This window comes from Papio anubis, chromosome 12 (assembly GCF_008728515.1).
Source record: "Papio anubis isolate 15944 chromosome 12, Panubis1.0, whole genome shotgun sequence".
Lineage (NCBI taxonomy): Eukaryota > Metazoa > Chordata > Mammalia > Primates > Cercopithecidae > Papio > Papio anubis.
The window spans coordinates 39,300,933-39,326,447 of NC_044987.1; the positions used below are offsets into that span (position 1 = coordinate 39,300,933).

Below are 25,515 nucleotides of genomic sequence, written 5' to 3' on the forward strand. Positions count from 1 at the left end.
TGAAGTTAAGGCCCAGGCCTTTGGTGATTAGAGACCAGTAGTGACAGAGGGCTCAGGAAAGAAGACAGCTGGTGGAAGTGACTGGGTATAAGCAAGAGGAGACTGCAGCAAGAGGCCTCTTGTTTAAGAAGTCTTTAGGCAGAGGCAGGAGAGGAACAGGACCTCAGCCTTGAGAGACAACCGGGTTACAGGGATAAACAAACATCATCTTCCATGGAAGGTAAAGGGAACATTGGGAGGCTGGGGCTACTTGAGTCTCTGCATGACAGAGCATCTTAGGGCAGGTTACCTGAAGCTCTAGAGCAGGGGTCCCCAACCCCAGGGCCATGGACCAGTACTGATCCACACATCAGGAGGTGAGCGGTAGGTGAGCAAGCGAAGTTTCATCTGTATTTATAGCCATTCCCTATCACTTGCATTAGCGTCTAAGCTCTGCCTCCTGTGAGAACAGCTGTGGCATTAGATTCTCATAGGAGTGCAAACCTTATTGTGAACTGTGCATGTGAGCGATCGAGGTTGTGTGCTCATTACGAAAATCTAATGCCTGATGATCTGTCACTGTCTCCCATCACCCCCAGATGGGACCATCTAGCTGCAGGAAAACAAGCTCAGAGATTCCACTGATTCTACATTACAGTGAGCTGTACAATTATTTCATTATAGATTACGAAGTAACAATGACAGAAATCAAGTGCATAATAAATGTAACCCTCTTGAATCATCCCGAAACCATCCCCCGCTCCCTGGTCTGTGGAAAAATTCTCTTACATGAAACCTGTCCCTAGTGCCTAAAAGGTTGGGGACTTCTACTCTAGAGCATCCCAAGGGGAATGTTCAGAAGGCAATGGGTGGGAGCAGCAGGGAGGCACTGAACAGACTCCCGTCCCTAAGGGCTTCTGGGCTGCAAAATCCATACAAATGTCAGGGGCCAAAGTCACCAGTGCAGATTTGCCATAGGGAGTTTGTCACTGAGGAGGGAGGAGAAGCTGTTTGTGGAAAGTGGCCCTCAGGGAACACAAGCATGAAGCTTTGGAGCCTGCCAGTACCAACACTGCTCACTGGCCTCCTCCACTCCTTTCCTCTCCTTCTTTGGCCAAACCACTCTTTTCTCAACTTCTCTAGGGCTAGAATCATATCATCTTCACAAGCTGTTTCTCTGAAATAGCTCAGAGACACGACAGGGACTAGGGAGTTCCTTTAACTCCCTTCACACTTGTGTAAGTGTTTTGATGTGACAGAGGATCCCACAGGGCCAGAAGACTAAGAAAGAGAACAGGTGTCCCAGCTGAGACCAGTCAGGGGACTACACCATGGGACAATGGAGTGAGAGTAGCCCTGAGAGCAGAAAGAGAGTAACAGAATGTCTGAGAACGTACAGGAGGATAAGGAGTCTCTGCAGAGGGCTAGAATGACTGACTGGGAAGAATGGAAAAGGGGAGAAAGGTTTGTAATGTGTTACTAGCATTGGTCACTGGCTTTAAAAAGCACACACACATATACACACATACATACACACACACACACGGACTTGAAAGTCAGGAAGAAAGGGTTGTCAGAGAGAAGGGAACCAAGTGTATCAGGGAGTGGGATCTTGTGCATTTGCCTCTGGTATTTTTATAGACTGTAGGCTCCTCAAAAGTTGGGATCATCTCTTGTACTCCTTGTCTGCCTAAGTCATAATGGAGACTCTGCATATGGTAGGTTCTTGGTAGGTATCTGCTAATTAGTACACTGGTGACCATGATGGGAGCAATGGAACAAGATGATGGGGAGAGCAAGGGGATGATGTTGGGAGCCCCTATGGAGAAGAGTCAGCTTCCTCTGAGAACCTCTTCTGAGAACGCAGGGGAGGATGAAAGGAGGGCAGATGAGGGGCTGGTGTTGGCGGTTACTCAGGGAAGTGGTGATCTGCTTCTCTGCCATGGTGGCCAGGGGCCAAGAGCATAGGTTTCTAAAGACATAGGAATGTCTTTAGCCTCCTAAGGCCACCGTGCCAGGGAATTTACAGAAGAGGAAAAAAGGCTGCTGAAAAGAAAGGCCCCATGGAAGTCAGCCAGGACAAGCAGGGCAGGGTAGCTCTGCTGAGGCCAGGGTTTGAGTTTTTGTACTTCCACCCCCAGCAATGATCTGCAGTCTAGAGACAAGAACAGAAAAAGAACTGGCCTAGTGGGTGGATATGAACCCTGGGAGCCTTGCCCCTGCAAACAGATTGAAGTACCTGACCTCGAAATCCAGGTGGGCATGGGCCCAAGGTTGCAGGTGATGGCTAAGGGCACCGCTGATGTGAAGAGACTGAGCAGTGCAGGTGCAGGTAAAGAGCAAGACAGGCTCAGTGGTGACGGGGAACAGGAGAAGGCTGGATTCTCGAAGGAGCAGAAAGGCAGCTGGTAGCAGGCGAGGTGTGGCCCTGCTGCTGATGGGCAACTGGTGTGAGTGGAGACAGCGCCTCAGAGTGTGGGACACAAGTGGGCAGCTGAGTTTGGCAGGCTGACCTCCAAAGACAAAGAAGAGGAGTCTGCCACTGCACTGAGATGGTGTGTTTATCCATCAGTCTGAACCACTGAATTGAAGGGCCAGGGCCAGTGCCCAGTTATCTCTGTGTTCCCACACCTAGCATGATGGTCCTGCACTCCAGGAAGTGACTGGCATTTGTTGAAAGAAGGATCTCATTTGAGCTCCACAGCAATCTTCTGAGGCACATAGGATTTCCTCCAATGGGCAGATGAGTCTCGGGAGAGAACTGGCTCTCCTCTAATTCTGCTCCGCGATCCGCTGCGAGGAAAAGTTGGTCCCGACAACAGATCGTGAAAGTGGTTATTAAACTCTCAATGACTCTGACTCATGGAGGGTGGAGTTTCCTTCCCCGGAAGAATTTTAAGCTGAGGCTAGATAAGCACATGCAGGGGATGATTCAGACAAGATCCTGTGGTCAGGAGATGACCTAGGGAGCTATCCAACTCCGTGGGGACAAAGACGTTATTTCCTTAGGGGTTTGTTTTATTTTTCAACAAGAGTTAAAATAATAGAATGAACTGAATGGTGGGTGTTCCTATTTTGTTTCTGCTGTGTGAACTACAATACAGGCACACACTCACACACACTGGGATGTAAAAGGAATGCCACCACCCCTGCTGCCATCATCAGGTGGATCAAAAAGCCCCTCCTTAGAAAAGATCGTGAGTGCAGCTGATAATGAGAACATCAGATAATCTTATCAGTGCTGCCTATAGGGGCCTAAAGGTCCTCTGCAGTCACACGTAGTAGGATGAACTCAATCTGAGGCTGGGGTGAGTCCTAAGAGAACTTACGTACCATGGAAAACACCCAGTGAGGGAAGGAGCTGCCTTTCAACAGTGGAGGGGGAGGATGGTGGGGCCACAGCAGATTAAGGACATTTGAGGAGGAATAAAGTATGAGGCCTTTTCAGCTCTCAGGAAAGAAAGTTCCAACCCACCCATTTCAGGGAAAAAAAAAAAAAAAAAATCTTCCGTGCTTGGCATCTAAAATACTCTTTATCCTCCTGGGAATAGAAACAGCTTTAGAAGAATTAGGGGAATGCTCATTTTTCCTTTTTCTTTTTTTGGGGTGTGTGTGTGTGTTTAGAAAACAGAAATGCAGAGCTTTTCATTTCCTGAAAGGCCTTTTAGGAGAGCATGTCCTTGTCCTCTCCGCCTTCCTCTGGTGAATCACCCTTCCTCTGGGCTCCCAGCACCGCTCACACACCTTCCTGGCTGTGGGAAGAAGGATGCATTTCCAGCTCTGGCCTGTGCTGTGCACACCCGCAGGTGTCGGCAAACCGGGGGAAAACAAAGACAAACGACTAAAGAGCTCTCTCCCGAGTCAGAAGATGGTGGAACAGAAGATAGAACGATCGAAAGGATGGGTGTTCTATTTGCATTTCAGACTTCTCTTTTTCTTGAGAAATTGAAAAAAATAAAAGGAAGAATTATTTAAATTTACCAACTCCAAACTGGCAATAAATGCAGGCAAGAAAGCCCTGTGTGAAGGCCAGCGGGTGGCCTGGGGGCAAACAAACTCTCCCGGGGACTTCTCTGGCTGCTCATCCCACAGAGCGTGGAGTTTCAAGCTCCTCCTGGGAGCCTAAGAGTGTGTGGACTCTGGCCGGGCACGCTGGCTCATGCCTGTAATCCCAGCACTTTGGGAGGCGAAGGCAGGCGGATCACGAGGTCAGGAGATCGAGCTCATCCTGGCTAACACGGTCTCTACTAAACCCCGTCTCTACTAAAAATACAAAAAAATTAGCCGGGCATGGTGGCACGAGCCTGTAATCCCAGCTACTCGGGTGGCTGAGGCAGGAGAATCGGTTGAACCCGGGAGGCAGAGGTCGCAGTGAGCTGAGATCACACCACTGCACTCCAGCCTGGGTGACAGAGCAAGACTCCGTCTCAAACAAACAAACAAAAAAGTGTGCGGACTCCTTTAAGACCTTTCCAGACTGCAGTACCTTCTCAGGTTACATCATCCCTGGTCTTCTTTGGTTTCCTTCCTTACTCACAGAAGCCTGTTTTCCACTCTGCTTTCCTTTCCAGAGCAATTATTCTTAGCATTGACTGTGTGATACAGAATTCAGAGGAGTCCCTTACATTGAGAAGGATCCATTTCTCATTTTTTCCACCTTCTGAGTTCAGACAAGATCAGAGGTTCTTAGGCCTGGCTGCACATCAGAATCAGCTGGGAGCTTTAAAAATATCCTCAGACCTCGCCCAGACCTCTTTCTTCTTTTTCTTTTTCTTTTTTTTTTTTTTTAAACACTGAGTCTCACTCTCTCATCCAGGCTGGAGTGCAGTGGCGCGATCTCTGCTCACTGCAAGCTCCGCATCCCGGGATCGCACCATTCTCCTGCCTCAGCCTCCCGAGTAGCTGGGACTACAACTCAGACCTCTTAAACCAATTAAAAAAAAAAAAAGTTCCCCTCCACACAACCCCAGCATCAGGGTGTTGTTAAATTTCCCCAGGTGATTCTAATATGACTGTAAATTAGGAATCATGGGGCTAGATCTCCATCAGATCCTCATTGATCACTCTCTGAAGGAATTAAGCCCCTGCCTTGACAGCCACTGCAGGAAATTAGTGATGTCTCCTTAAATTAATAGTTCTCAAAATTCAGCTGAATTAAGGAGACATCACTAATTTCCTGCAGGAGCTGTGAAAAATGCAGACTCCTGTTCTTCACCACAAAGATATATTCAGTAGGTCTGGGATGGGGCCCCCATATGCGTTTTCACCACCATCCCAGGAGATGCTGGAAAAGAGGGGTGTCTATGAACCTCAACGTTGAAAAACAAATTTTTAACTCATTTTGGGGAGTGCCCTGGCTAAGCTTAATTTATTCCCATGATATTGTGAGAGGCATTATCCACAAATCGCAAGAGCTGTGAAAATGACAAGGTAGAGAACAAAATACTGTGGGTCATTTGGATCCTCCACCTATTAGATCAGCTAATATTCTGATCATGTAATGTGTGTAAGCATGGACTTCCTTCCTCAGTCCTAGGTGGAGTGTGAAATCTACTTTTGTTATACATATTTCTTTGAACATTTCACTACTCTAACACCTTCAATAACATCCTATGACTTCCTAATTAAATGACAAACTGGCATATTCATGGGCCTCCCTGCCAAATTTCTCCAACCTCTTCTCTCAAACTTTCCTTTACATTCAACCAAAATAGGTCAATCCCCACCCTCATCCATGTCAGTTACATGGTTGTAATGTAAATACGCCCCACTTCCCTCTGCAACTGCCCCTGTCACTACTAGCTAGGGATGCCTTCACCGTTCCTCTATGCTACCTAAATCCTATCTGGGTGCCAAGGCTCTGCTCTGACCTCACAGATCCTGTACTGGGTGTCTGTCCTTTGTCTTCCAGATCCATCTCCCCTCTTCTCTGCCCTACTCTGCATCTTGAGAGGCTGATTGATTTAGATGGGAGGCTGACTTGTAGGAATCACATCAGCTGAGCCCTGTTGCCCTCTGGCTTTTGACTGGAGCCATCAATGGGAAGGCGGGAAGAGAGAGGGACCAGATCATATATTCCCTTGCTTCCCTACCTGGTTGCTGTGGTTCTAGTTCTGGCTGAATTTCTCTACAGACACAGCTCTCACCAGGCTCCTACCCTTACCCCACAGGCCTAGGATGGTCACAGCTTCCTGCTGTTGCTAGTCCTTAGGTGCATCCCCATAACTGGCTGGCTCTCTTAATTCTTGTGCCTTCTGCATACATGGATTCCACAACTGGGGATCAAAAATATTCAGGGAAAAAATCTAATAATACAACAATAAAAATAATGCAAATTAAAAGGAAATGAGATCTTGTCCTGTGCAGGGACATGGATGAAGCTAGGAGCCATTATCTTCAGCAAACTAACACAGGAACAGAAAACCAAACACCGCATGCTCTCGCTTATAAGTGGGAGCTGAACAATGAGAACACATGGACACAGGGAGGGGAACAATACTCACTGGGGAAGGGTGGGCTGGGGGGAGAACATTAAGGAAACAAGCTAATGCATGTGAGACTTAATACCTAGGTGATGGGTTGTTAGGCACAGCAAACCACATGGCACACATTTACCTGTGTAACAAACACACATCCTGCACATGTACCCCAGAACTTAAAAAAAAATAGAATAATGAAAAAAATAAACAAGACAGTATTACAACTCTATACATAGCATTTACATTGTACCTGGTATTATAAGTAATCTACAGATGATTTCAAGTATACAGGTAGATGTACCTAAGGTATGGCAAATACTATGCCATTTTACATAAGGGACTTGAGCATCAAGGATTTTGGTATCCACAGGGAGTCCTGGAACCAATCCCTCATGGATACCAAGAAACAACTGTAGTTTCCTCATTAAACCCTGTTGGTTAGACTTTTGAGAGTGCCATCTGTTTCCAGCCAGGCCCCTGATTGATACAGCCCCAGTGAAATCTTTTCCAAGGGCCAACTCACCCAGTCCTGGGAGATATATCCACAACCAAGTATTTCTGACACTCACTCTGAAAGAGTAGCATTTCTCACACATGACCCTCTCCCACCCACCTCCATGCCAGTCACAACCAAGGGCCAACCCAACCTGGCCAGCAACCAACCATATGGCTCTCTCGGGTTTTCAGTGTAAGAAACTTAGTGACTGACAACAGCCAGTGAAGGGTGTGAAGGCTCCTAGATGCACTTTGGGGTTGGCAGCCAGGCTGAGCCATGGGAAAGCCAAACTGCTTAAAAGAAAGAAGATAGAGACAGGGTAGGAAAGACTCTGTGGGACCCTTTGGTTTCTAGAAGGTTCCCAAGTCTGGTTCCTTTGAGCTCAGTGTGTATCTCTTTTCCTGTGCCTGTGAATCTACCTGTGATATCTTTCAACAGCCCTGCCCTTCACTTGAGTAAGCTTGGATAAGTGTTATGATTCATGCATCAATGAATTTGAAATATCAGAAATACTATCCTTATGAGAACCCAGTAAGGCCCTTGAGGGAATAAGGATATGAATCTTGCAAGCAATGGAACCTTCTAAACTCCAGGATTAAAACTGGGGAATAAATGAAGGGATAGGTTTTCTTTCTTTTCTTTCTTTCTTTCTTTAGCTGCAGCCTCGACCTCCCGGGATCAGGTGATCCTCCCACTCAGCCTCCCAAGAAGCTGGGATTACAGGTGGGTGCCACCATGCTCGGCTAATGTTTTGTATTTTTAGTAGAGACGGGGTTTCCCCACATCCAGGCTGGTCTGAAACTCCTGGATTCAACCAATCCACCAGCCTCGGTCTCTCAAAGTGCTGGGATTACAGGCGTGAGGCACTGCGTCCAGCTGGGATAAGTTGTCTTGATCCCATAAGTCTGGGAGCAGATCAAAGGGGCATCCCAGGGGACAAAGAGAAGAAATTTCTACCAAATTATTCTAAAGAGAAGAGGGGCAACAATAACAGCGGATAGCACAGAGCCACTGAATCCAGACTAAAAGCTGAGGGCAGTCATGAGCAAGGTGGTGACAGAGCAGGTGTGAAATGAAGGGCACTGCAGCAATAACACCCCACAGACACAGGAGCATTACACTCATCCTAGCTGTCTACAAGTCAGACACAGTCTGGGAAGCAAAGGTTACCTATTCATTCAACACGCTTAACATATATGCGCCGAGTGTTTAGGCACAATGCAAACTGCCTTTTGCACACATTGTCTCCCTGAATCTTCCTAACTCCTCTGTAGGAGAGGGATAATTTATTAGTCCCATGCCACAGGTGGGGAACTGAGCTCTGTGAGATTTGGTAGCATTTCCAAGGTCACACAGCTGATAAATGGCAGAGGTGGGACTCCTACTACAAAACCCATTTTCTTAACCACTCTGCATGTTTAATCCTTGCCCCTTAGCGGCTAATGACCTAGTGAGAGACAGTTAAGTAAACTGGTTCTTGGTCATGATCTGCCTTCCCGATTAAGTAATAAGACACCCAAGGGCAGGGGCTGTGTCTTGTTCCAGGACGACGTCTTGGATTCCTATTTCTTGATTTAGTCCTAAGATCTCAATAAACGGTTCTGATGTTGATGAAAATGACAACACTGATGATATCAGTAGCAGCTGGATGTCTAAGGACTAATCCTTTGCAACACTATGAGTCTAGAGCTGCTGACCAGGAATGAATAAATAAATCAAAAGATAATCAAGCAAACAAATAAACAAGGTGAGCTTGTTTCCGTTACGGAAGCTCCCTGTAATTCCATGCCTGCTTCTTAAACCCCAATTCACCATTAGAGAACGAAGTCATGATAAACTCTTGTCTTTGATTGGTTGTGACCACATTTATTGTAGAAATGAATGGTTAGAATCACTGAGAGGGAACACACACACACACACACACACATCACTCTCCCCAGTTCCTTAGCTTCCTCTTCAACTGTGGGAGGAATTGAAAAATAGAATGGTACCCAATATTGACAGCGGTGAAAGCAATAGCAGTAACAATCCTGGCCAATAAGCTACCTGGGCATGGAATTGGGGTCCGAGAGACATCACTGTCAACTCAATTATGAGTCACTCTCATCTGAAAACTGCGAAAGTCCACAGCCTGTCTCTATACAAGATTATAACCATAATAAATAGCCTTTCTCCAAAGTCAACTGGCAAAATTCACCCTTCATTTTAAAGATCTTAAAGATCATTAGAGAAGGGGACTTAACAGCCCTTAACTCTTTTCCGTAACATAATGACTCTTATTTTTATATCCAACCTAAATCCTCCTCAAGCTATTTAAGCTTAGCACTTCTTTTTTGTTTTTGTTTTTGAGACAGTCTTGTTCTGTCAGCCAGGCTGGAGTGCAGTGGCACCATCTCAGCTCACTGCAACGTCTGTCTCGTGGGCTAAAGTGATTCTCCTACCTCAGCCTCCTGAGTAGCTGGGATTGCAGGCATGTGCCACCACGCCCAGCTAATTTTTGTATTTTTAGTAGAGATAGGGCTTCACCATGTTGGCCAGGCTGGTCTCAAACTCCTGACCTCGGCCTCCCAAAGTGCTGGGATTACAGGCATGAACCACCATGCCCGACCACTTCTTTTTTTTTTTTTTTTTTTTCACCAGGAAAGAGTCATCTGCTTCACAATTATATGTAATAAATATAATTTGAGGTTACTAAAATTTGCCCTCAGGCAAAATAATTTCCCTTTTTTTTCTCGTGGATTTTCTTCTGGGCTTTATGAAGGTAGCTCTTCTTCAAGGCCCTCTAAATGTGAGGTCAAATGGCAGTAGGCTTTAGTAACAGAACACCAGATTAGAAATGTGGAGATCTGTCGGTTCTGCCGCTTACTGGCCTTGTGACTTTGGGCAGACCAGTGACTCCCTGGACCTCTGCCTCCTCTTTAAGAGGAAAAGGATAATGCCCTTCTGTGCAGGAACAGGGAAGGAGAGGGAAGGCCAGATTTTTTTTCAAGCCACCTGTGAGTATATATTCTTGAAAGAAAAATGCAATGAAGCTGGACAATCGAAAATGTCTGTGGAAGAAAAAAACTGAAAATACAGAAAAATTAAAAAGGAAAATATGATGAGGTAGACTTTATATTTGAAGTCCCGAGGTCTTCTATTTCTAAGTTAAAATGCTTAATAAAATAAATTGTTTACATTTATGTGCAAACTCACCTACTAAAGGGGTTCCTACACTCTTCGGCTCCATTGGCATGGTGGTTGTTTGAGGGGCTTGTGAGATGTGGCCTGCTAGAGTTCAAAGAAATGCTGAACCTTGGGAACTAGAATAAAAGTTATGAAATTGTCCACGTGTCTCTAGGTGTAATGGAAATGTGTAGAATGTTACATAAACACACACATATTGTAAAGACTGGGTATCTTTCAGAAGTGGGAGCTTTTCTTTACACAGTTCCCAAATGTTAAAAAAAATTTTCACCATAAGCATATGTTACTTTTATAATCATAAAAAACTAAACATTGTAAATAACAACCACTACCACCGAGACAATAAAAAGGTTAGTTGAAAACTGTACGTCTAGATCTAGGCTGCTGCGCCATAATGGGAATAGGATTGCACAGCCTGCACATTTCACTGCCACTGCTCAATCCGTATTTGCCAAGTGCTTGCTGTTCAACAACATTTTTTTGATCAGGAACTAAGTGCTGGAATTACGCTAGACCAGGGTTTGGCAAACTCCAGCTCAGGAGCCAAATCCAGCCCACCACCTGTTTTCATAAATTAAGTTTTCTTGGAACATAGCCATACTCATTCATTTATGTATTGTCTGTGGCTGTTCTGTGCTAAAATAGCATGGTTGAATAGCAGCAACAGAGACAATATGGTCCACAAAGCCCAAAACATTTACTAATTAGCCCTTCACGGAACAAGTTTGCTGTCTTTGTGTTAGACAACAAGGATTCAATGGTGAGCACCAATAGTCCTGGCCCCTGCCTTCAGGGAACTTAGAGTCTAGTTGGGTGCCACTCAATTAGTCACACAAATGAATGTATAATTGCAACTTACTAGCAAAGAAAGGTGTGTTTGGTGCTACTAGAGAGTATCATGGGCAGTTGACCTACTTGGGAATATCATGGAAGGAAAAAAAGAAAAAAAGAACCCAGCAGGTACAAAGGTCTATGATGGGAGAGAACATGGACATTTTAAAAAGAAGAAAAAAAAAAGTAGGCTGGGCATGGTGGCTCACACCTGTAACCCAGCACTTTGGAAGGCTGATACAGGAGGATCACTTGAACTCAGAAATTTGAGACCAGCCTGGGCAACATGGCAAAACCCCATCTCTACAAAAAGAAAGAAAGAAAGAAAAAAAAAAACGTAAAATTATCCAGACATGGTGGCGGATGCCTGAGGTCTACTCGGGATGCTGAGGTGGAAGGATCGCTTGAGCCCAGGAGGCAGAGGCTGCAGTGAGCTGAGATAGTGCCACTGCACCCAAGCCTGGGCAATAGAGTGAGACTCTCTCTCAAAAAACAATAATAATAATAACCAGAAAGAAGCCAAAGTGGCCCGAGTTAAAGACCTGCAAACTGAGTGAAACAAGATAAGGCTGGAAAGGGAAGGGGCACAGACTATGCAGGACTCTGTAGAGCATGATAAGGAGCTGTGTCCTTATCTGAAGAGCAATGGGGAGTCCTGAAGGGTTTCCAAGAGGCCTTCAGAGTGGAGAAAGGCTAGAGGAGAACAAGGTGGAATGGGTTAACCAGTCAGGAAGCTGTCTTGCAGAGACTTAGGTAGATGATGGGAACTGGGGTCCCAGAGTTCAGATAAGTCGGTGCAGGGCTCGTATAGAATGGATGTCTGTCTACTAAGGAGCAGAACATCAACCACCCCAAACACCTCATGTCTATGAAGGAGATGTATCTGGTTCTATGATGGATACTATGGCTCTAGATACAATGGAGATATCCAAGAATGAGAATAAAAGATTTTTATGGTTCACAAACTTGGTTTTCCTTTCCCCATGTTTCTGCATGTCCCGAGACCACAGTGGATGCCCAATCTTTCAGAAACATCAACAGCAGCCATTTCCTTATGGGGTTCCTATTTAACCATGCATCCTGGTCCATTTAATCAACAAAGTTGACTTGGATCAATTCCTTCCCTTAGTTATAAACACTAAGATAACAGCAAGCAGATTTCCTGAAACCAATGCTGCCATCTCACAAACACAGAGAGAAGGCACATTTACCAAGCTGTGATAAAGTCAATATAGGGACAAATGCAAGAACTTGCAAAGGTGAAGGACTTTAGCTTACTAAACAGTCATAAAGGAAAAAGGAATTTTGGCACGTTGAAGGAGGTATATGTTCTGAGTTAGAGCAAAGTCCCTCCTCTTGTCCCAAAGTAGGGCTTATTGCATTACTGGGTTATTAAGTTTAAGCACCTGCTGTGCTCTGCTGGTCTTCCTTCCTGGGAGCCAAGCTGGCTGCAGAGAAGGAGCTCCTGAACAGACTAGGGCTGGATGATGGATGTGTGGTCTGCCGTCCCTGCTCAAGGGGTGGAGCTCTGGAGGGTGTCGTTGGCCTGGGTGCCCTCCTTCCCACCCCTAGGGACAGCTGGCATTGAGACAGGAGATGGGCTCTCCTCAGGCTCACGCACCACAACCAATCCAACAGCCTGTCTGGCAGCAATGGCTCCATACTCCCACAGATGCAAGACCCTGTCCCCTATCCTTTTATCTCTGCTACTCACTGAGGTGCAGGGGACAAAATCTGTTGCTCAACAGAGTTAACACAGTTTTTAGTAATCCATTTTTCCCAGCTCTAACCTGGTGCCTTATAAAAAATGTCTGCTTGCATAAGGATCACAGGAAGAGCTCAAGATGGATCAGTATAGAACAAGATTGTACAAGGGGGCAGCAGCACCCTCAGCCCAATGCAGTACTTGCAATAACCCTACCCTTCCTATAGCCACAAAGGTACACCTGGAGGTGGTGAGCCTCTGATATTCATGGGCGTGTAACTGCCAGAGCTAGAAACACACCCTCTGTAAAATCCTGGTAAATGAACATGTGAACTTTTCATTCAAGAGCATTCAATAGGAGCTCACCCAACACATTAGCAGGTTTGTAACAGAAGCAGTCCATGTGTGCTCTGGTATCAGACAGCTCAGGTTCAAACCCCAGCCCCACCTCTTCTTAGCTGTGTAAACAGGGAATAGTAGTTCAACCTCTCTGGGCCTGTTTCCTCCTCTAAGAAGGATAATAATAGTATCTATCTCCTATGGTGCTGAGGATTACAAGAAATTACACGCAAAAAAAAAAAAAGCACTAGAAAAGTGCCTGCTACATGATAAGCATCCCATGAGCTTTAGACTATATTTACTTGAAGGTTAATTGAACACCTGAAGGTATCTCGCACTCAGAGTGTCCAAAACTGAGTACCTTTTCCTTCTACTGCTATATCAAGGCATAACTAATAAACAAAGAATTGTATATATTTAATGTGATGAATTAAATGTGCAATAAATATGTAATAACTCATCACATAATTAATGTGCTGGGTTTGAATGTATGCAAATACATTGCATGATACAATCACAAGAACCAAGGAAAGAGACATGTCCAACACCTCCCATACTTTCCTTGTGTCCTTTTGTTTGTTTGTTTGTTTTGTGTGTGTGTATTAAGAAAACTTAATATGAGATCTACCCTCTTAATATGAGATCTACCCTCTTAATATGAGATCTACCCTCTTAAATTTTGAAGTGCACAATATAATATCGTAGACTACAGGCATTCCATTGTACAGCAGACCTCTAGCACTGATTTATCCCATATAACTGAAACTTTATACCCATTGAACAACAGCTCCTCATCTTCCCCACCCCTCAGCCCCTGGTAGCCACTACAGGCTGAGCATCCCAAATCTGAAAATCCAAAATCCAATATGTTCCAAAATCCAAAGCTCTTTGAGTACTGACATGACACTCAAAGGAAATGCTCATTAAAGCATTTCAGATTTCAGATTTCCAGATTTGGGATGTTCAGCCACTAATTCCAAAATCCAAAAAAATCCCCAAACTGAAATACTTCTGGTCCCAAGCATTTCAGATTATGGATACTCAATCAGTATTATATTCTTGCTCCTATGAACAAAAGCGAGTTCTTGATACAGCCCCAAAACAGCTCCTCCTTTTGTATCCTTGTCTTACTCATGGCAACTACATTCTTCTAATCATTCAGGCCCAAACGCTTGGAGTCATCTCTTCCCTTTCTCTCACTCCAAAGACTATGAGTTCTTTCTTCACCATATATCCAGAATATGCAGTGCTACCACCTTGATCCAAGATACTGCCATCTCTTGTCAGATCACTGAAACCTCCTAACTGGTTTCTTTGCTTCTGCCCTTAACACCACAAGTCTATTCTCAATGCAGCAGCCAAACTGGTCCCATTTAAATGTAAGCCAGATCACATCGAAGCTCTCTGCTCAGAAACCTGCACAATTGCTTCCCACTTCACACACAGTAAAACCCCAATAGCTTACAAATAGCTCAGAAGAATCTAAATGATCTGCCCTCTTCTTCCCCACTTCTCTGACCTCATCTCCTGCTACTCTCTTCATTTACCCTTCTCTAGCCAAACCAGCCTCATAGTTCTTCCTCAACACACTCATGCCTCGGGGCCTTTGCAATTACTATTCCCTTCACCCAGAACGTTTTCCCCCTAGACGTCTGCATAATTGGCTTTCTTATTTCTTTCTTGTCTGTACCCGAAAGTCATCTCCTCAGTGATCTCTTCCCTGGATGGAAACCTTGTTTTAAACTTCATCTTTTCCTTGATATCTCACAGCCTCCTTCCTTGCTTTTTCTCCTTAACACTTATCACTATCTAATATGTCTTTTTTTTTTTTTTTTTTGAGACAGGGTCTTACTCTGTCCCCCAGACTGGGGTGCAGTGGCATGATCTCAGCTCACCACAGTCTCTACCTCCCAGGCCCAAATGGTCCTCCCACCTCAGCCTCCATGAGTAGCTGGGACTACAGGTGCATGCCAGCACAACTGGCTAATTTTTGTATTTTTTGTAGGGATGACGTTTTGCCATGTTGCCCAGGCTGGTCTCGAACTCTTAGGCTCAAATGATCAGACCGCCTTGGCCTCCCAGAGTACTGGGATTACAGGTGTGAGCCACTGCGCTTGGTGCTATGTCTTTTATTTATGTATTTTATAATCTATATATTCTCTATTAGATATAAACCCTATGAGAGTAGGTGTTTTTGTGTGTTTGGTTCGCTGCTCTCTTTTCAGGGCTTAGAATAGTGCCTGACACATAGCAGATGCTCAATAAAGATTTGTTGACTAAAATGAATTGACAGAGGGCTCAGGGCTTTCTTAAAAGATTAGGTGTCCCTGCCAACTGGAAGTCAATACAAACGCAAGACCAACCAGCCCTTAAAGTGTAAGTCAACTGAAACATGTAGTTACATTTACATTTTCAAATAATATTTCAGCCATCTATTATTCTACAAAGTAAAATGTACCCATATTTCCAGCTTTGATTAAAAATATAAAATACCCTTATTTGACCTTTTGATTGAGCCACACTTCTGTCCAGCAGTAGGTCAATGAAGCATGACTGGAACACTAAACGGTGCTTCTATTCTTGGTTCAGCCTATGAGTCAGTTTCTTTTTTATTTCTCCTTCCTTTCAGTGGCCAAATAGATATATCGACAGTCAATTAATTATTGCCATGATAGATGTCGAGTTCCATGAAACTGAAAGGGTAAGTCACCACTCAGAAGATATAACATGCATCTTGAAGGAGGAAATTTGGAAAAAAAAAAAAAAAGCTTTCTTGACTAACAGTAATTCTAGAAGACAGACAAGGTAACTGAAAGCAAATGCTACTGGCAAATAAGAGGATTTACTTTCTCAAATTTTCACTTTCAGAGCTGAGAGTTTAAAAGGAAGGTACATTTTATGCCCAAAGTATGAAATCTCAATTCCCCAAGGAAAGCTCCATTCAATCACCATGAATCACCAGTAACGGAGCTAACAGAAATCTGAAGCTGGCATTTACAGAATGGTATGTTAGTAGTGAAGCCATAAACCATTCAAAGAACTGGATTAAAAATAAAATAACGAGTCTAGTCAGCCAGTTTGGATTCTGGAGAGAAAACACTAACATTTAAGTTAGAAAACAGTGTGATAGAGAAGAAAGAGAGTTAAGAGCTTTGGATTTTGGGTAGTAAGCTCCAGTCTGGGCTTTGCCATCTAGAAGCTGTGTGACCTTTGATAAGTTACTTAACCACTCTGAACCTCAGTTTCCTAAACTACAAAACACAGGTCATAATTCCTAGAGTTGTTATAGAGATTAAACTATAAAACACAGGTCATAATTCCTAGAGTTGTTATAGAGATGAGATGAGTTAGATTGTGAAGACCTTTGACATGGTAAGCGATCAATAAATGATAGTTCCTTGCCTAGATTGTCCAGATATAAATCTAAACTGAAAGAATAGTGTAGCGAATTGTCACCACTGGACTGCTGCAGGACGAATGTCCCTGAAATATTCTGCCAACATAGGTAAGTACCTTAACTTGATCCTGAGAGTGGCCTGCAAAACAAAAGGAAACACTAAATCCAAAGATGAAGAAAAAGCCAGAAGGGAAAAATCCAACAAACGATAGCATGTGTGGGCCCTGTTTTGCGGTGTGCATCACAGTAGGGAAGAAATTGTGAGTGACTGCTTTTGGAACCATCCCCCTGGGTCGGGCATTTCCCAGTCTTATCCAGGCTCAGCACAATAGACTGCAATGCCATTGCTCACTGTTTTGTGACAACACACTTCTTGGTTTCCCAGGACAGAGAGGGTGGAGATGTCTTTGGTACCTGTTTGGTTTGTTTTTGCTTTTAATCACTCAAATCCACCCTCCATCCATTCATTCAATCTTCCACACACTTCATCTCTCATCATGCATTTATGAAGCATCTACTATATGAATGTGGGACATATACCGAGCATTTGAGAAGATACATGTATAGCTATTTTACATTTAGGAGAGATTTGTAGAATTATAGGTGTCACCTGTCTAATCCAACATTCCATTTGTGTGTGTGTGTGTGTGTGTGTGTGTGCGCGCGCGCGTGCGCACACCTAGCATCTACTGAAGTAATACCTTATATACATATTAATATTTACTAAGAGTTTACCATATTCCAGGTACCATGCCACATGCTCTCATGTGTTATCTTGTTTATTTGTTACAACCTCTCTGTAAACACTGTTACGACCTTTAATGAGCAGATCCAAAAAAGAGGGCTGGAAGAATTTAAGGTCACATAGCTTGTAAATGGAAAAGCAGGGATCTGAATTAAGTCTCTTAATTAAGGAGTAAGAATCAGGATTGTCCTGTTCACCGCATTCCTTACACAGAAATTTAAGTGTATGATGATCTACATATCTGTTCTCTGACACAATGAAAAGAAGGCTGAGGTTGGAACAAATTGAACAATATTTCTATTTCAGGTTGTAAAAGCCATGGATGGAAATTAAAAATCAAGGACTTAATCAAGGTTCTAACTTGAGACAACCGTTCATATGCATTTACTAAGATCTGAAATGTGACCTCACTGTGCCCTCCAGAAAAATGTTTTTGTAGTTAACCAGAATATCCCCTTCATTCCACAGTCACTGACACTTCAGCAACCTTTATGCAGCCAAATAAGTGCTCCCACTTGTCCTATGACTGTCAGAAAACAGAAGTGGAGTAGAAATTAGAATTCTCACATAAAAGATGAGAATTAAAGTCCTAAAACCATTAATGCAGTGGATCCATTGTGAGATCAAAGAATCTCCATGGTGTATCAGAAGAGTACTCAGTAATGAGTTCAAAAATAAGCTGTGTGACCTTAAACACCTCAGTTAACCTCTCTGAGCCAGTTTCCTCATTTCTACAATGAAGAAGATAATATCTACCTCACAGTATTTTTGTAAGATTGAACAAATATACACTATTATTACTGAATATATAAATTATATATTAAATGATATATATTATATAATGAATACGTAAAATGTATAATAAATATTATATAATTTATATATTCAGTTTCTTCCATGTTTATAAAATGACAGAGCTTTATATGTTGGCTTATGGCATAAATCAGCAATGCACTTTGAAACCTTATATAGTCAGTTACTTCCACGTTTATAAAATAATAAAGCTTTATATGTTGGCTTCTGGCATAAATCAGCAATGCACTTTAGAAAGGCATCATTGGTATCTTAGCTAAAAATTTTTGCATTAAGTGGAAAGGAGTTGACAAACTAAAAGGTTTGAGGCTTCCTGCACTAAACCAGAATCCAGTTCTCAGGTTTCTGGAGTCTTGACTAGAACCCCTCCATATCATCTCCTCTAGGCAGAGCAGAGATCAAAATCATTTGGGATCGTTTCAAAGGCCAAAGCTAAGATTGATGGAGTGGCTTCAGAGCAGGGTTCCAGCGCTGCACAGGGACCACGTTCGTAACAGCAGTTGCTGGACAGCCACGGGGCAAGCTTCTGAAACAGGAAGCGCCCCACGGAGAAAAGTCAAGCAGAACATCTCACCTGCTGCTGCCTGATTGATCCTCCCAACATCAAAGTATTTGATTCAACACTTATCACGTGCTTTCTATAAGCTGGGCACTAGGAAAAGAATGAGTAAGATGCAGTCATCATTCCTCAAGGGCTCAAGTTGGGGAGACAGATACATAAGCAGATAATTATAAAACAATATGGTAGGTATGAAAATAGAAAAATTATAAGAGCACTGAAGGGGTGGACCTAACTCGGGAGGTGGATACAATTTAGGTGGGGAATTCTTTCTGGAGGAGGTGACACCTCAGCAGAGTCTTAAAGGATGGAGTAAGGGCAGGAAGTGAAGGATAAGATGGGGTCCGTGTAGAAAGAGAATTTGGGCAAAGGGAATCAGCATGAGCTAAGAAACAGACATCACAAACAGTCTGGTTTATGAGAGGAACTCCAGGCAGCTGGATAATGCTAGAACATAAAATATGAGGGTGGGGCATGGTGAGAAACCAGACTGGAGCAGGAGACAGGAGCTAGGCTATGGAGGGCCTATAAACTGCATTCTGCAGTGTGAACTTTGTCCTGTAGGGGTTGGGCAGGCAACACTTTACAGATTTTAAGCACCAGAGTGACTAAGTTTCTGTGATCTTTGACTTAGGAAATTGTTTTCAGAGAGAAACTGCAGTGTGGCCTCAAAAGCTACTGAACTGGGCTTTGGGAACTCAGTGTCACTGCTGCCCTGCCTGACTCATCACTGGAGGCAAGCACTGAGTTCCTTTGGTCTCCTGCCTCTTCTTCCCGTGTGCAGGGCCTCTTGGCAACACTGACCTCACAAAAAGGTGATGTGGGCACAAGGAGACTCAGCATTAGAAAGTGCTTGGAAGCAGCCAACGGTACACATTGAGCCCTGAGCATCTTTCTGCAGTGGGGATCTTGGCAAGGAGGCAAGGCCTCAGGGAGTAGGCAGCAGGGGGGCAGGTTTGCTGCAGTGCACTGCAGGCCCAGCTGCACCTCGCACCTCCTCCTCCCTCCGTCTCTCCCAATACTCTCTGGATCCTGGCTGATTTGACGTGGGGTTGAGTGGGTGGGTGTGGGAGGCCATCCACCTTGCAGGGAAAAGCATCCTGCAGTGCTCTGCCACAGTGACCATTCTGACCTCTCAGCACAGTAAGAGCTCAGGCCCCTTGTACTTTTCAGAACTACTGTACATCTTACCTCTCAAGCTGCCATTTGTAACTATTTCCGCCCTCCCTTCCCATCTTCTTTAATCTCCACAGTCCCCTTCCTCATTATCCCACCCACGGTCTCCATGTCACCTGGTTCCCTTTACTTCTTTCTGGCAAACTATGCTCCTTTATGACTCACTCCTTCCCTAGTTGCATAAATGGCTCTGCCTCCCTAAGCCTTCCTTGACGGCTCCTCCCCACCTGATCCCTCCCTTCCGTGATTCCCTTTTATTCTGAGCAACTGAGTACATTAATCTATTTGTATTAGTTCACCTGTTCCAACTTCTTCATGCACAAATCCCTGAATCTGCCATGCCTTTCTCACTCATGATGTCTGTTCCCTCTGCTTGAAATGTCCTCTTCTTTGCCTCCCTTCTAAACTCTGCCTTATCTTTCCACACAAAGCACAAATGTCATCCTGACCCTAAGGCTTGCTTCCATCACCTCAAAGACAGATTAAATCTAATAGAACTTTGTTCACCTTTATTAAATTATGGGTTTTTTGCCCGTGTCATAGCAACAGCTAGTACTCATGTGTCACACACCTGAGAACTTTGTATATAGTAACTCATTAAATCTCACACCACCCTATGCTATTATCTCCAATTTAACCTACCCAAGTTCATAGCTAGTCAGCGGAGCAACTAGGATTTGAACCCACATAGCATGGCTCTAATCAAATGCTACACCGCCTCTCCACCCAGAAAACTCCACCTGCAGATCAGGTAACCTTTGTTCTAGAACGGCACTCAGATCTCTTAGTATCCCAAATGTCTGGCACACAGCAAGAGATCACTAAATGTGTTCTGAATGTAACTGAAATTTGTTTAGCATGCATTCCCATGATTTCCTCAGACGTATGTTCTGTCTCCCCAAGCTATCCATGAGATCAAGGGGAAAGGACTAGGTCATTTGTTCTCTTCACAGGCACACAATCACAGTGCAAGACAAGAGGTGGGCAACACCCTGTGAGCTCTAGGGGTACAGCTGGAGGAAAACTAATTTTGGATTTAAATGGATCTTGTGTGTGCAATTGACAACGTCTTTTTCACATACCTGATCTCAACAGGTGTTATCAACAGTTGAGGTTTAAGTGGAAGGATGTGAGGAAGATAGGAAAACTAGGTGCAGATTGTTTGAGACCTGGCCAAGACCTCAGAGCTAGAAATATCTCAATGAGATTACAATCCACAGGCTCTGAATAAAGCACCTGAAAGCCAGCCTCCTGTCCACTGGTGTGGTCCTGGGCAGCTGTGGTCCTCAGGAAAGGGAAAGCGTTGGGTCAGCTCCTCCCCCAGCAGCCTGGACAGGGGTGGGAGGCTGGTGAGAGGGAAAGGGGAGCCTGGCAGGGTGTTCTAGAGAGGAGATCAACTGAGCAGAGGTAAGTCAGGATGTGTTAAGAGCAAGAAAGCAGGTTCGGAAGACTCTGAGGGCTTCTCAAGTGTTTGTTCATCTTTACCAGATGGGACAGAACACCATGAGAGGTATCATGATTTCCTAGTGGTATGATAATATACATATGAAGAGTCAGGAAAAACTGGCTTATCTTTCCATCAGTTGGAGGTAGTCATTGTTTCCCTATCATTTGTAACTATCCCATTGCGTTTCTAAAAATCTGTATCTTTATTTTATTGTTCTAATTCAACACAACGCAGATCGAATTTACTCAATGCCGTGTGTAGAGGAAGGATTTTCAGGCTAGGATGAGCTCTGCAGTAGAGAAGCTTTACTTAGTAGAAAAGACAGTGAATTTCTAGACAAAAGACCTGCCCCATCTTATTAACTGGGTGGTCTTCCGCAAGTCTCTTCGACGCCCTGGGTTAATCTCCTCTTCTGTAAAATGGGGATGAAAATGCCCACCTACCCACCTCCAAATGAGTGCTATGACAGTAACTTGCACGAAGGCCTGTGAGCGCCCAGCGTAGGCTTTCTGCGAATCTGAACGGTCTCCAGGGTCTCTGTCTCACGCTCTTCACTACTCAGGAATGAAACACTGCGGATGTCTGCTCAGAAATGTAAGGAGAACCTCCTCCCACAGGGGACCTCCCGCCCCTACAACTCATGAAGTGAAGTGAAGGCTCGCAGATCGCCAGGCTCTTACTGTAGCCTCGACAGAGGGCGAGGCAGGCTAAACTCCGGGGACGCAACGGGGTGGATCTGGAACCCGGGTTTCTTGGCCCAAGGCATCCAAGGCGTAGGGATTGCTGTTCCCGGCCCGGCCCCTCGAGGTAGCTGCAAAGCGCCCCTGGGGGCAAGTCCAGCGGCACGGTCCCCGGCTCGGGAACCACTTCGCTTACCTGCGGCTCCACCAACCATCGCTGCTCGGCGCCGCCGGGCGCAGGGCGCGGGGCGCGGAACGCGGAGTACACGGGGATGCGGTCCCGAGTGCTGTAGAGGGTGGCGAAGCGCTCAGCGCCCTCCGCGCGCTGACAGATCTTCACGTGGGACTCGGTCGCCAGCCCCGCAGGCGGGGTCCCGGCGTAGAAGAACTTGTCACATTCGCCAAAGCCGGCTTCCTCCTCGCCCACGAGCCGGCCTTCCAGCAGCCTAGCCAGGGCGAGGAGGCTGCCCAGCGCGAACCAGCGCGCGGTGCCCATGGCGGCCTCTGCGAGCGCAGCGGGGCCGAGCGGCTGGGCTGCCGCGGCGCGAGCTCTGCGGGCTGGGCGGTGAGCGCGCGACGCAGCCTAGCAGGGTAGGGAAGGGAAGTCGGAACCCAGGCGCGGCTCTCTGCGGAGCCGGGCGGGGCAACCCGGGCGGCGGGGGCGGATCCGCGTCCGGAGGCCGCGCCTCCCTCCCTGAAGATGGCTGCAGAGGCCCGGGGCCGGGCTCCGCGTTGCTGACAATGTCCCCTGGGCTGCGCCCGGGACTGGAGAAGCGGGTGACCTACCGCCGCGCCGCCTGGTCTCAGCAGTCCGCGGGGACGCGCGCTGCCGAGAGTGGAGAATCCGAGTGGGGCAGGCCTAGTCCAGGGACTGGGAAGAGATAGTCGCATGGACTGGGCGCTAAGAAGCTTGCTGATCGCGCGCGCCCCACGGCAGCCCTGGGGATGCAGAGGGGTGGCGTGAGATGCTCACGGAGCTGCGGCTGGTTCGGAGTGGATGGGCAGAGTTCCCCTCTGAAATCTTATGAAGATCCTTCTCCCACTCTCCACCGAAGTGCTCAACGGCCAGCACACGCATACAATTTTCTTGCAGTATTTTGTTTTGTTTTTGAGCTCACCAGAAACTCAGAGAGTAAAGAAATACTGTTAAAGGAAGTTCCTAAACTGGGCAGACAGTACAACCCTGTGTGGTTTTCTCGGTGCAAGGGTTAGAAACAAAACCGATACCAAGCAAGGAAGGAGGCCAGCCAACGTCACTGGTCAACAGGTTGGCCAATTCTTTCCTTCATTTATCCCTCTGAATGCCTAGGTGCCAGCCTGAGATAGGCACTGGATTACCACAGGGGTAAACAAGAACAGGGCCCCTGCGGTCACAAAGACAGCCTAGTGGGAAAGCTTGTCACTCACCGAGGAAACATGCTATTAAAGGGATAACTAAAAACTGAACGCAGATCTGTGAGACCCTGACAGCTACAGGGGTTCAGGATGTAATCCGGGAAGGTTTGCCTGAAGAAATGGCATCCGAGCTGAGACCTGAAGGATGACATTAGGCAAGGAGGAAAACCATGTGCTAAGTGGTCTCCCACAGAAAGGAACATGATGTGTTGGAGGAATTTAAGGAAAGCTAGTGTGGGTAAAGAGCAGAGAACTGCGTGGGGATGATGGGAAGTGGAGCTAAAGGAGGAGGCAAGGGTCATATTACTCAGGGTATTACAGGCCAGAGACCTTCAAACACTTTTTGAGAAGGCCCATAATGAGAAAAGTTTCATGAAATAATTCTTATGCTTATGATTGGCATTACAATTTCGTATTTCTGTTCTACTTCACTGTTTTAAAAAAGTGCTGGTATTGACCCACTAAATTGTTTCTATGAGCCACTAATGGTTCATGACCTGCAGTTTGCAGAAAAATATTATAAATCATGTTGAGGATTTTCATCTTTTAAAGGTGGTGACTCTATCCTTTTCGCTCTCAGGGTGAGACTGGTAGATTGAAGTGGCCCAGAATAAATGGGTGGCTCACACCTGTAACCCCAGCACTTTGGGAGGCTGAGGCAGGCGAATCACCTGAGATCGGGAGTTCGAGACCAGCCTGCCCAACATGGTGAAACCTTTCTCTACTAAAAACACAAAAAATTAGCTGGGTGTAGTGGCAGGCCCCTGTAATCCCAGCTGCTCGGGTGGCGGAGTCAGGAGAATAGCTTGAACCCGGGAGGCGGAGGTTGCAGTGAGCTGAGATCACACTGCCGCACTCCAGCCTGAACAACAGAGCCAGACTCTGTCTCAAAAAAAAAAAAAAAAGAAAAAGAAAAACACCCCACAATTGCCACAATCCAGACGAGAGATGGTAGCTTGGACTAGGATGGTAGGATGGTGGCAGCAGAGATAGGGTCAGGGCAGCTACCCAGGGCCAAGGCCTGTACTCATCTTACGATGTCATCTGTTTCTCCAGTGTGCCACTACAGGGACTGAGGACAGAGCCTGTTGATGCTTGCCTAAGCTGGCACAGCCAGTGAGTCCTGAGGCAGATTTGAAACAGGTCTCTGATTCCCAAGCCTGGCCTTTTCTCTTAACTCACAGCACATCTGTAAAATGAGGCCATAAAGAAGGAAGCTATTCAAGAGATTATACATTGGAACTTAAGAACAAATTTCTTACAGGTTTTAATGCCGAAAATGTTGACTATGTTTGGTCCCAGAAATGAAACCAAAGTTTGTATCTTAGTTTTTAAAAAAAGGAGGGGACACATTTAGTGTAATGTCACAGAAGAGGCTAGACTTGAAGTCCCCTTGGATCTGGATGATGACTCTGATCATCTGGTACTAGTATCTCAGTCATCTCATCCTTGTAGGCTTCAATCAAGTCCTCCCACAGGGATGATGCTGGGAGGATTATAGGTTTTATAGGATTTTAAAAATATTTACATTATTTTATAAGGTTGAGTATAGGGTTCCCCAGTGTTGACTTATGATGTCAATCATAAAGATATATAAACACAGTTGAACAACTAGAAATCAATCCCTCTCTTCTCTGAGTTCTTTAAATATGTATCTGTTATGATACTTATCATGGTAGAGTGTTAATGATCCCTGTATCTGTCTTCTTTATTAAATCATGTACTCCTAGGGACAAAGGTGGTTGGTGGATCCCAGTGGCTACCACAGAATCTGGAGTGATTAGATGCCAAGTATGATTATGTTGTATTTTACCAATACGGAAAGTATAATACATTGTTGGCCTTTATGACTAAAGTATGTATAGACTTTAATTCACTTTCTCAAAATTTCTTGATCCCTGCCCTCCACCTTTGATAAGCATAAATATCTCCGCCACTCAGTCCCCGTGGCAGAGTCTAGTTTTTCCCCCAGCCCTCTGTCAGTGACTGACACACGTTATAACACTGAACGTTTGTACATCCCACAGCCAGGATGATTTCGTTTACTTTATATGCTTTAGTTTATAGTACAAGACAATAGATTTTTCTTCCGTGTGCTTGTCTTCCACAGATAAAATATTACTTTTGCAAATTACAAATGTTCTCACCCCAAGATTCTGGAACAAACTACAAGGTAGGGAGGGGTGACTTGATCTAATTAACACATTTGCTAACTGCTGATTCTAGGGGAAAACTGTCTTAAGCAACATCTGTATGTGTAAAACTTGTAGGTCCATCAATAATTCACT

The 25,515-nt window shown here is 45.2% G+C and overlaps 1 protein-coding gene across 1 annotated transcript in view; it reads right to left on the reverse strand.

Annotated features, from left to right (window-relative positions):
* ENDOD1 (endonuclease domain containing 1) overlaps positions 1-22,487 on the reverse strand; it is a 42,577-nt gene extending 20,090 nt beyond the window's left edge. The window contains exon 1 of the mRNA XM_003910572.5: positions 22,029-22,487. Coding sequence (XP_003910621.2) covers positions 22,029-22,328 — 300 coding nt within the window. The 5' untranslated portion in view covers positions 22,329-22,487. The remainder of the gene's footprint in view (positions 1-22,028) is intronic.
* Positions 22,488-25,515: the final 3,028 nt, after the last annotated feature.